Source organism: Rhagoletis pomonella, unplaced genomic scaffold (assembly GCF_013731165.1).
Source record: "Rhagoletis pomonella isolate Grant_MI unplaced genomic scaffold, Rhpom_1.0 Rhpom_scaffold_00003, whole genome shotgun sequence".
Lineage (NCBI taxonomy): Eukaryota > Metazoa > Arthropoda > Insecta > Diptera > Tephritidae > Rhagoletis > Rhagoletis pomonella.
Window position 1 is genome coordinate 58,484,179 of NW_023458557.1, and position 12,732 is coordinate 58,496,910.

Here is a 12,732-nt window from a genome sequence, read left to right on the forward strand (position 1 = left end):
ATACAGACCAAAACGTGGACCCGGGTAACCTTAGGATGTATTTGTTTAATATGGGTATCAAATTAAAGCTGTTCATGAATGCTTTAAGATAGAGCACTTTTCATATATCTGGGTGACTTGGGTCTCGAGATATAGACCAAAACGTGGACCTGGGTAACCTTGGGTGTATTTGTTCAATATGGGTATCAAATGAAAGCCGTTCATGAATGCTTTAAGATTGAGCACTTTTCATATAGCTGGGTGACTAGGGTCTCGAGATATAGACCAAAACGTGGACCTGGGTAACCTTGGGTGTATTTGTTCAATATGGGTATCAAATGAAAGCTGTACATGAATGCTTTAAGATTGAGCACTTTTCATATAGCTGGGTGACTAGGGTCTTGAGATACAGACCAAAACGTGGACCCGGGTAACCTTAGGATGTATTTGTTTAATATGGGTATCAAATTAAAGCTGTTCATGAATGCTTTAAGATAGAGCACTTTTCAAATAGCTGGGTGACTAGGGTCTCGAGATATAGACCAAAACGTGGACCTGGGTAACCTTGGGTGTATTTGTTCAATACGGGTATCAAATGAAAGCTGTTCATGAATGCTTTAAGATTGAGCACTTTTCATATAGCTGGGTGACTAGGGTCTCGAGATACAGACCAAAACGTGGACCCGGGTAAACTTAGGCTGTATTTGTTTAATATGGGCATAAAATGAAAGCTGTCAAAAATATGCGGAAGCAAATAAAAAAAAAAATTAAAAAATTCATGAATACCGTTTTTGTGAAAAATAAAATTGTGTAATGCGGACAGTTCTTTAATCTTCTTTAATATAAAAATTAATATAAAAATAAGTAGGGTTTTCCTTCCTGACGCTATAACTCCAGAACGCACGAACCGATTTCCACGGTTTTGCATTCGTTGGAGGTTTATAGCTAAGAAAATTCAGGAAAAATTTCAATAGAAAAGTATATGGTGTGTGAGTATCCCTCACGAAAATAAGTATGTTTCATTTAAAGTACACTGACGGAAAAAAATATTAAAATTAAATAGAAACGTAATGGATCCTACTATTAACGTCAACGAAAGTACTGTATATTGGTAAATATTCAATTCAATTACGCGCATATTGAAATGACCGCGTTCGTACTGAAAAAGCATCCGTGAAGTGAATAATCAAGAAAAAAACTAAAAAAAAAAATTTATTTGCATGTCGCCTGCAGTGGAATTCGAACCCGACCATCTCCGGATATCAACAACTTGTCGCAAGCATCTTAGCGCACTCAGCTACACCGAGACATATAAATTTGCTTTCAAATGTTGAATATCCATCAACACCACAGCACGTGATTTGTACGGATAACCATCTATGTACTATGTATGTATGTGTGTGTTGTCACCGCTCTCAGAGCGGCGCTCTGCATGTTTGGGGTGCGTATATACACTTACATATACATACTCAGATGTGAACAGTCAAATACGTGCGTAACTAATTTTGTATGAAAATATTATTTTTAAATACGAACATTTTTAAACGATAATCAAATATAAAGTATTAATTTTTACTATGCATTATTTCCCTCAGTGTAGATGGTGCCGGTGCGTGAAACATTGTTTAACAGCTATTCATTGTACTTTGCTCAGTTAATTTCATGTGACACTAGCGAATACCCGGCGTGCTTCGCTGCGCCTTAAAAGTAATTTTGTTTTGTTACTCCCTCTCACAACATTTGAAAATATTAGTTAATATTGCTGTACATATTTGTATAGTAGGGAGATTTTTTCAAATTATATAAATATACGTTATTTGAATATTGAATCAATACACGTTTGAGGAAAGGGTGCGATAGTAGACTCCAGTTATAAGATTATAAATTAAATTTCCAAGAGAAAGTCCGTTCTTTACATATTTTCTAATTACCTTCGAAAATATATTAACTCAAAAAAAAAAAAATAAACAATGCTTCATAGATCGATTTTTTTTAAATCTAACTTCATAAAGTTCTTTAAAAATATTTTGTAAATGAGGCCATAAGAGCTTAGGGGGAGAGTTACAACACAAAAATACATTTAAGGCGCAGCGAAGCACGCCGGGTAATTGCTAGTTTTATTATATTTTATTAAAAAAACCAACAGGGCATTCGTAATTCAGCACTATCGTAAAGTTATATATCTCGTGTATTTTATTAACTGTGTAAGCGTAACTTAAACAAACTGACTCACAGTGTGGCTTTAGACTTCGTAGATCCATTATATATCATGTATTTCACAAGCACAAAATCTTGTAAAATACCGGCGAAGACTGGATCTACACCCAACAATTTGCCGAAGACAAAGCCGATTTCGAAGGCACAAAAAAGTGTCCCATACACGCATGAAGGTAAGAGGACGTCTGAAAGCCGTTCAATACTAAACGAGGATTTAGACAAATCGACCGCCTATCATGTAATTTTATTTTACTTGAAGTTGGAGAATATGAAAAAACGTGCAGAACTGAAAGTATAACTCTTTATAAGAGAGTGAACGAGGAAAAGATGAAGTAACACCCGTCATCAAGCCGGCACATACCGCATACGTGGAAATAGTGGAGCGAATTAAAATACAGCGGCCTCGCTGACATCACAATGTCATAATGGACAAAAACGCTTGAGCACTGAAAGGATTCAACGCGTTACCATCTGTAATGGTAAGGTCTGATGAAAAAGGACTTGGATTCCTTTGGAATTTATAAATGGAGACAGTTGGTTCGCAAAGGAAACACTTTATTGCACTCTGCTAAATATGCATAGGTGGTTACATACAACTATTTTTTTGATAAACTGTATGTATGTATATATATTATTTACCTTATATCCTTTTAGATTATCAACCACACATGCCAGCAGTGCATCTCGACCCACAGACACCGTCACATTGTTGATCGGCTCAGGGAATCCCGGCGCACTGGAACCTGGAAAAAAAGTTATGTATCTTACTTATGTTAGCAATAAAGCTTTAAAAAATATCCTTATAAAAATTATTTCTGCTACGCCAAGGCCGTCCATCCTCATTTTTTGTGCAGATCATCTTTTTTGCGGTAGTCTAATACGATTTTCTCACAATTGCGATCGTGAATTACCCCATTCGCACAGGCACATTCTTAATTCGATGTGACAGTTCTCTATCTCGGTGTTTTGTTTTTGTTTTTCTTCGCTGCAAATGTAGGTTCTTCCTAAAAATTTATAAGTCTCCGTATGAAATTAGGGACACATTGATAAACTTCACTTTTCGTACTCAGAAAAAATGCAAGTTTTGATTTGTGAGCTAGTTTCGATAAATTTCCGATAAAAAATAGAGACGGCACCGAATTGTTCGTAATTCTTATGGTAATTGGATCTGAATTACCAACAAATGAGGTAATTCGCTCTCAAAATTTTGTATGGCGAATTACGTAATTCGAAGGGTAATTTGAGTGCAAATTACGAATGGAAGAGCGAACTACGTAATTGGGGTGCCGTGGGAAAGCCATATAAGGCCGAAGAATAAATTAAACTCAAGAAACTTCAGGTAGTTCGGGCTCAGAATAGATCTTCCACCACCCACATTCCAGCGAGAAAGCCCTGGGCGCCTGCCTGTAATCAGGATCCTGTAAGCTTATTTGCAGATGGATCGAAGCTGAATGGGATGTTAAGTGAAGGTGTCTTCTGCGAAGAACTCTCCATCCGCCGGAAAATTAGGCTAGCGGATCACTGCAGCGTCTTCCAAGCAGATATAACCGCAATAAAACAGCCTTCGGACTGAATGCTCCCTAGTGTAACACCTTTTAAGGAGGTTAATATTTATTCCGACAGACAAGCAGCTTTCAAGGTTCTTGGCTTCATGACGGTGCATTCGAGAAGGATGAAAGAGTGTCTGAATTCCTTATCGACCGCATCGGATTACTTCGCTATGCTCAGTGAGCTCTGGGCGAAGACCTTGAAATACAAGGTCGAAAAATCCTTCTGGCCACGTATGGACCGGGAGCGGTCTTGAGACTAAGCAAGTTACATCTTTCGCTATTGATGGATAGGAAAGCATGCTATAGGGCTGAATATCATCGGTGACCCTTACTGCACCAGCTGCATGGAGGATGATGAGGTGAAATCATTTCAAAACCTTCTGCTGTGGTGTCCTGCCTTTGTCAGCCTAAGGTTTAAGCACCTTGGGTCGAATTTTTTTCGCATTCCCGACGAGCTTTCGAAAATGGACATCAGTCGCCTGAAGAGTTTCGTTGCGAGCACGGATCGTTTCTCTTACAAGAAGCCATAGGCTTCGTCATTCTCCCTTACCGCCTATTTCTTTATCCTTCGTCTCACCATCCAGACTCCCTGCGTCCTTATCTTTCTCCTCTCTTAAGGACATCGGACAGCTTTGTCGTGTCTAAGTAGGCCTCCATGTACGGAGCTAGCATGCTACCTAACCTAGCCTAACTGACAGTCTGGACTATACGAGGTACTAACTACCAAATTATTAAACATTTATGCTATGACTTCACCAAGGGTTTCTTTTTGATTCCAAAAGCACAAACATATGGTGTAAAGTCGAAATTACTAATTTTACTTTAAAACAAAGTCGTAAAATTTTTCTATCCTAAGTATGTATATCAGCCGTATTTGTAAGCTGCTCGATGTCAATCAACTCCTTCATTCCCTGCACTGCATTCCGACATCTAAACTTTGTTGTTCGAAAATTCCCTACACTTAGCTACATCTTCGCCATCAAATGCGATGCACGAAAGGGAGAACTTTCCAAAGAGCAGTAATTGCGGAGAAATGTTTGTCAACTGGCTGATTTTACGATTACAACATTGCACTGGTAAAGTTCTGTTGCAAAACATTTAATGCGACAAAGTTGCAATTATACGCGCATTTTCAATTAAACCGGAAAATGTCCAGCGCTGACAGGCGGAGAAAAATTATGTATGTATGTTTGAATACGACGAAGGCAGCGCCTACCGCCTAGAAGAATACTTTTATTCTCCATGATGGGGGTTGGTACGCCAGCGCTGTTTGTATAACCCGCATAAATCCTTGCCTCTACGAAATTCTTCAGCCTTTGCTAATTTTTTGCTAGAATTTTCCCATTATTTTGTCAACGGCTTTTGTGTCTTTTGCTATCGTTCTCTCTCTTCGAGCGCAATTTTTCTACCAAATAGAATTTCACTTTGCCTTTGTCGTATATTTGTCCATAGCAAATAGAATCTGTTCAGCCCTTTTGTGTCTAAGATGCGAATCAATGTTCGTGAGTACGAATTACATTGCTCAGTACACCATTACCTAATGGAAGAAAATAAGTTTTATCTTCTTATTCTACTTTTAATTACCACTTTCGTCGATTTTCTGCGCTTCCTGCACCCGCGTGTGTTTGCCTGGAAAGAGAGAGAGTGAAGTGGAATAAATAAATAAATTTTTACTGCAGTTTTTGAACTGAGATAGAAAAACTGAGGACAGTAGTAGTAGATAATGCAATAGTTCGTAAAACTTGGTTCAAAAAGTAATAAAAAACGATGTATGTGGGTATGTAATGTGTATGCGTGTACTTATGTAGAAAGTCCATATAGCCAAAGTACAGCTAATTTCGTCGATCGTTAAAATGTTAAAAGTAAATAGAAAATGTACAGCGTAAAGGAAAAGGAGCACCAATGCATTTCATTGCCCTATAGTACGATTGTTATTGCAAATAATGCAGACAAAAGACACGCTATTGCGACACTAAAATATTTTGGCTGTGTGGCTCTCCCGATTTTGAATAATTTCCCCAAGCCGTTCGAGGCAAAGCGAGATTGTCGAAGTACTGACCGCTTTCGTGCGACATCTTCATACATACAACATTGTTCGCTCTGAACCCAGGTGACCGTTGTGATACCCTTTGGTATCTATGTAAACCGTTCTCTTAAACAAATTCATATTTCTTTTATTTAGAAAGCATTCATAATCGCAGATCTTAAGCGAGCTTAAGGGAACGTTAGCAATGACAGCCTGAAGTTAAAAGCGCCTTTCTTTAAATGTGCTTCTTTGTACGATATCAGCTTGGAATACAATAACGCAAATTTGTGTTATATCCCAATTGAATGTTAAATAACACAAATTTGCTTTATTTCATTTCTCGTTGAGCAATAAGACCAACTTTTATACTTAACAATTGAGTAATAAAGCAATACAGTGCACATATGTAGGTAGTCACCCAGTTTCACTTGACAAAAAGAGGTACAATGGACGGATTTTTAAGTATACAATTTTGAAAGGGCCCAGCGTCGCGGCGGTTCGCGTTCACGCGCCGCCCCGCGCCACCCTGCGCCTTGTCGCGTTCGTCATCGGGCTCGCGTTCCCCGCCCCTTCCCCTCCTTTCGCAGTTTTGCATTGGCCGCGTTAAGAAAAAAGAAAAATAATAAAATAAAAAATTGTTACACCAACGTATTGTACTTGTTATAATTTTTATTTACATACATATGTGCCTAATTGTTTGTTTTTTATGTTTTGTTTTCAGTAAACACAAGACTCCCTGAGGAAGATGTGAAAAACATCGAAACGCGTAGGAGGAAAAAGAAACATTGTTTGCTTTTTATTAAACCGGCCGATAAGCTCCTTAAACTACCCTATAGGAAATTGAAAGTTGGCCCTAGAAACATAATGATAAAAAATTTAAATTGAAAAAATGAAAATTGTTGCAACTTTCTTTCTTAGTAAATTGGTTTGCTTCTCGAAGCATTCATCCGTCCTGTGCCAGGCCCAGTAATCAGCGGTTGTGCTGCTGATTTGGGCCAGCGTTCCAAAAGCTGCTATTCAATCGATGGTTTTGTATGGAAAAAGGTTTCACATGCAAATAGATTTTAAAAATTTAGAATATTTGGGAGAAGAAATTAAAAATATTTGACATTTTTGAGAACAAATAATTCGAAAAGAATCAAATCAGCTGCTGTACTGATGCCACCTGTTCAATGTGCCTTGGTTTAATTGTTTTTTTTTTTTGGAATAAACAAAGTTCTGTTTCCTTCTGTCGGTAAACTGTTGTTGTACAAATAGTATAAACAAGCAATAGGAAATGAGGCAAAATTGGTTTTATTTCCAACCTTTATTGGAAATAAAGCAAAACTCAGATATTGTTATTATTTTCCATTTAGAAGTGAAATAAAACAAATGTTGGGTTATTGCCGTTTGTGTTATATATATATTGTGTTTCAACTGAGATAGAGCATTTTTGAACCGGCTTCTCATATAGGGCGTTCTTGAAAAGTTTTATGAGATAGGGCGTTTTCGACCTGGCGACCGAGATAGGTCGATCTTCCACTCAGGTGACGATATGACGTAATCAAAAATCCTGCCAACTGATAGATCGGTTATATAACTAGAGAATTAATATGAGTCAAACCACGCCAACTGTGTCAATGAATTTTCATTGATTTTCTGGAAAGTGAAGACAATTATGGGAATCTGTAGATAATTATAGAATAAAAATACACTTTGGACGGTTTTTCGAAATTGCACTTCGTTTTTGTTTTTTTTTTTGGTATTATAAGAATATTGCCGTAAATTGCGATAACGTGAACATGCTTTATAAAATATTTTTTCTGTTCAAAATCGCTAGTATGGAAACCCCGAAAATGACGTTGTTTGAAAAACTTATGTTACCTTTTTCTTTACGTAGTTAATTTAATCTTATTTGACAAGTTGACCCCAGTCAGAATGAAAAGTGAAGATCTTCGGGGTCGTTTGCAGATTCCCAAGCCATTTATGGATGATCCCTCTATCCATCTCACAGACATCAGACTACCAAAATAATGCTTCTACAGGCCTAACAAGGTCAGAATTCCTTAAGGTACTACTGTGAAGTGATAATATCTATGACAAAGGGTCCCAAGTATGGTATGCCGACGGATCGAAGTTGGACGACCTAGGAGCCCACAATATATAGATTAACACTGTGGTGGGTCCCCCGACATGAAGGCAACGAAAGGACAGACATGTAGCCCAAATCAGCATGCATGGTCCGACTCTTTCTGCGATATATCTAAATGATACACTGCAGAGCTAATCAGGAGCTGGGAAGAATCTCAGATTGCTGCCCACTGGCGGAAGTCAAAGGGAATGAGACAATCAAAGAGATTCATAACTCCTTCCATGGGGAGCTTCGAAAGACTCCTTGAACTTAGCCGCGAGGGACTCTTACTGGCTACCTGAAAGGACACTGCAAGTTAGGATACCTCTTTAATAAAATGGGGCTTTCGGTAGACACGGACTGTAGGTTTCATGGGCTGCCGGATGAAACCCCAGAGCACGTTCTTTGTGCCTGCCCAAGCATAATGAATCAAACACTGATACACCTGGGGAAAAGATTATCTTCACCATCTAAAATTTGGAACATGAGAACCTCCAATGTGCCCAATTTCTTAAAAAGCCAAAGGTGGAGTAATTACAATGAGGGTGTAGTAGTCGCAGCGCGAGTATACCCGACGTAACAATAATAATCTGTTCTTATTGACGATTAAATTAAACTGGGACTGTCTCTTTGTGATTTAAGCTAAGCTCAAATCTTAGAAATTCTGAGAAATCTGATAGTCCAGAGAAAGAAGTATTAAGATATTTCGCTTACGTTAGTCGGTTGTAGTTCGTTCTAGTCGGAAGGTAAAGTTTATAGTTTTAAAGTCTGCTGAATGTTGCAGTTTTGAATTTGAGTGAAATCGGACTGTAATTACGGTTTTTAGATATAAATGAACACCAACGCCACCTACTGAAAGTTCGTTTTGCGCTCGTACAATAGGTTCAGTATTTTTTGCGTTATAAACGGCATACCAACCAACAAACATGGCCTTCTTATGTACGAGCATAAGATTTTTTTATTTTTTCTTTTTGAAAGAAGAACAAATATCCTACACTTAAATATTTTTGTGTGTGTTTGTATACATCTTTTAGTTACAGTGTATTAAAGTCTTTTAAATAAACGACGCTCAATAATTTTCAAAGAAGAAAGACTAAAAAAAACACACAAAAATGTCAAGTACTAAACACAGCGGGGTCGCCTGCTGTTCTCTATTAAATAAGTAAAATTCCAAAAAATGCCGACTCACACGGAACTCGGGTAACTTCAGCAGTAAGCGAACAACCAAGACGTATGTACGTGTGTACTAGGAATGTTAATCCCGGGATACCGGACTTTTTAAGGTCTTGAAAATCCCGGGATTATTGGCAAGTAATCCCGGGATTTTCGGGATTTGTAATTTGCACTGATGGCAATAATAGAAACTCCTTTTCTTGAGCAGTATTGGCTATATTTCTTTTTTTATTTTATGTTAATATTTTTTTATAAATATAGTAAAATTGCGTTTTTAGATTTTCACTCTGACGTCAGTAATGCAAAAATGATTTAAAAAATTCAGAGAAATGTGCTTAGAGAAGAAGTATGGGTATAAAATGAATGAGAAAATCCTGTAGAATTTAAACAGATACAAATTTCTGGTGCAGAAGGGCTAGTAAATATTGAAAATGTCATTATAAAATTTTATCCTTGAAATTTCGCAGTATTTATTTTTGAAAAAATTATATGTTAAGGGCTTATATACAGCGGTCGTCCCTCGGCAGGCAATGGCAAACCTCCGAGTGTATTTCTGCTATGAAAAACAGCTTCTCATAAAAATACAATCGCCGTTCGGAGTCAGCATAAAACTGTAGGTCCCTCCGCTTTGTGTGCAAACATCAAGGCGCACGCCACAAATCGGAGGAGAAGCTCTGCCAAACACTAACATATGTGTAAGCGCCAATCTATTATTACTATTATATTATTATTATATTATAAGGGCTTATTTATATAAACTCGATAACATCCTCGAATTTCGTTCTTTTAACTTTTTCGTTCTTGTGAATCCAAAAATTTAAATTTTTAAATTATAAAGAAATTTCCTATTGCATTTGTTACCCATATATTTATTCTACATTGTTTTGAATTTTTTAATAATTTTTGGAATTAAATATATCTTTGAAATTACAAAGTCCTTCAAAATAAATCCTGCGGTCAGAGAGAAAAAATAAAAACGCCACTTTAAAAAAAAAGTAGGTTTCAAACCCATTTATCGATTATTTATTTCATGGTAGGAGAGCTTCTCAAACAATATAGAAGCAATTTTTTCGATTCAAGTTGTTGAAAATTAATGAATATCTAAATCCCGGAACTAATCCTGGGATCCCGGGATTGTGACAACGGCATCCCAAAAATCCCGGGATCGGAAAAAGCCGAAAAATTAACATCCCTAGTATTTACCTACAAACTAACATAAAAACATATATATATCTACTTGCTTGCAACAGCTGTCGCCATGATAGAACGCCTGAGAAATATTACAGCTACAAAGGAGCCGACGACGGTTACAGAATTTGCTGGTATCGGTGGAGTAAGTTCTCGCCAATATATGTAGGAGTACATATAGCTGCGTCACTGCTGTCAAAACTGATTTCTTGTCATCAGCAGCAGCTGGAGCAGCATAGTGGTAGCCGCTGTAGTGGCATCAACACCGTGACTAGTGGCGAAAATTGTTACTATTTTTTAACAAAATTATACGAGAGTACGTCCGTTCCCTTTGCTGGCTCCACATTATTTTTCGGTAGCACATGTTTCATATCAACAGCCTTCAAGCGCGAAATTGCCACATTGCCGTCACGTGCTGCAAGTTGCATGCCACACTCCAGTCCTACATGGTTATAATGCAGTGTGGGCTGCGGCACTACTGGCGCAGCAGGATGCTCAGCTGCTCACCACACTGAAGAAGTAGTGTGTCAAGGTAACTTAAATGCATCTTGAATGTATTAGTTACCTTTTATGCTTTGCAAATTTTACATTGGAATTTAGGAATTTTCACTGGATTTTTCACAAAGAATTTTGTTACCTCAAAAATTCGGACGGAATTTTCTCCAGGTTTTTATATTCATATAGATAATGAAGTGCATATATTAATTCAAATGTTGTGGTTTATGTTTCCTTTAATCAAAAATTCAAGTTACATATTTCTTTTGGTTTGGTGTTTGGGAGGTAATGGTTGATATCTTGTAATGCCATTTTCGTTTCTACCGACAAAAGTTACCTTCTAATTGCCTTCCCAGCACAAACACTAAGAACCGGGCAATGAAAAGGCAACATTTGTTGTCGAAACAAAAACGCGATAAGTATGTATGTTCTCTGATTTGATAAAAAAATTTCATGTGGAGATAATTGATTTTTGATATATGTACATTAGAATAGTCCAAAAACATTAAAGTCCGAATTTTAATGTCGCCAACCCTTACAACTGTTCCATAACGTAAAATATATACCCCTATTTTTTATTTTGGAAAAAAAAAATTATTTAGGGAGTGCTCAAAGCGCCCAAGTTTTCCATGTATTTCATATAGAGGAAAATCAACTTTTCGTAGAAATGGAATAAAATTCTTGAAAACCAATATTTTTCGATCTGAGATATTTTAACGAAACTTGGTACGTATACTTCTTTCGGGCGAAGGACGGATGGTATTGAAAACGGGAAAAATCGGACAATAACCACGCCTACCTCCCATATAACGGTAATTTTCAGAAATACGAAAACTGCGATATTTTAGTAACTACTGAAGGTTATTCACTCAAAATTGATATTAACAATAATTGTTAGACCAAAAATAAGAATATTATACATTTTTGGAAAATGGGCGTAGCCACGCCCACTTATGGTTACATGTGTATATCTTGGTAACCGCTGCACCAATTCCTTCCAAACTTGGCACAGTGTTTGGTCATGGTACAGCATAATAAGTGGCCGAAAATTTTTAAAACCGGACAATAACCACGCCCACATCCCATATAACGGTAATTTAGAGAAATACAAAATCTTCGATATATCTGTAAATATTAAAGCTAATTTATTCAAAATTGATGCTTGCAACAATTCTTTACCAAGAAATACGTTTATGATAAAATTTTGGAAAATTGGCGTGGCACCGCCCACTTATGATCACATAAGTCTTATAAGTACTAATGTTTTTTGAAATAAAAAATATGTATCTCGGTAACCGTTCTACCAATTTGTACGAAACTCGGTACGGTTATTGTGCTTGCCACATAAAAGCAAAACGTTGAAAATTATTGAAATTGGACTAAAATTTAGGCCGCTTTTCATATTACGGTAAATTTCAGAAATGCTGCAAACTTCAATATTTCGAAATTTAAGGACGCTAATTTACTCAAAACTGATACACCCCGGCTTACCATGTAGCGGTAGCTTTCAGAAAGGTGAAAAACACATATGGGTATTTCCATGAAAATGTCAACCAGGACTGAAAAAATAAAAACAACTGAAAAGGGGTTTTAAGACGAATTAATAACAGTAATATACTCGAATTTTTATATTATAGAAGTATTTCAGCTTATTGCAATTTTAAAACTCAAAAAAGGAAGAGTAAAACTGAATGTCTCTTCGACTCAGTTTTCTCTAATGAAATGAACTATTTTCTCTTTCCTATTAACTAAATTAAGAGATTTGAAACATTACAATTACATCTTAAAATCAAATTTGCAATAACAACTAACTATAAAAATGAGAAAAAGGAGAAGTTAGAGCTCGGTTAACGGTAATTTTTTGATTTGCTTTTGATAGTATTCTAATGTCGCGTACGTTATGCAAAAACATTGTCTATGTCATTTGTATATTGGCAGTCGCAGGTAAAGCAGATTACAATTCTTAAGCGAGAATTCTTCCAGTTAAAGATATA

The 12,732-nt window shown here is 36.8% G+C and overlaps 1 protein-coding gene across 1 annotated transcript in view; it reads right to left on the reverse strand.

The window, feature by feature from the left end:
- The window catches only part of LOC118736322 (lachesin), a 444,597-nt gene that overhangs the window by 55,723 nt on the left and 376,142 nt on the right, over nt 1-12,732 (reverse strand). The window contains exons 2-3 of the mRNA XM_036466418.1: nt 5,331-5,375; nt 2,836-2,939 (exon numbers count right to left, since the gene is read on the reverse strand). Of these exons, the coding sequence (XP_036322311.1) occupies nt 2,836-2,939; nt 5,331-5,375 (149 nt within the window). The remainder of the gene's footprint in view (nt 1-2,835; nt 2,940-5,330; nt 5,376-12,732) is intronic.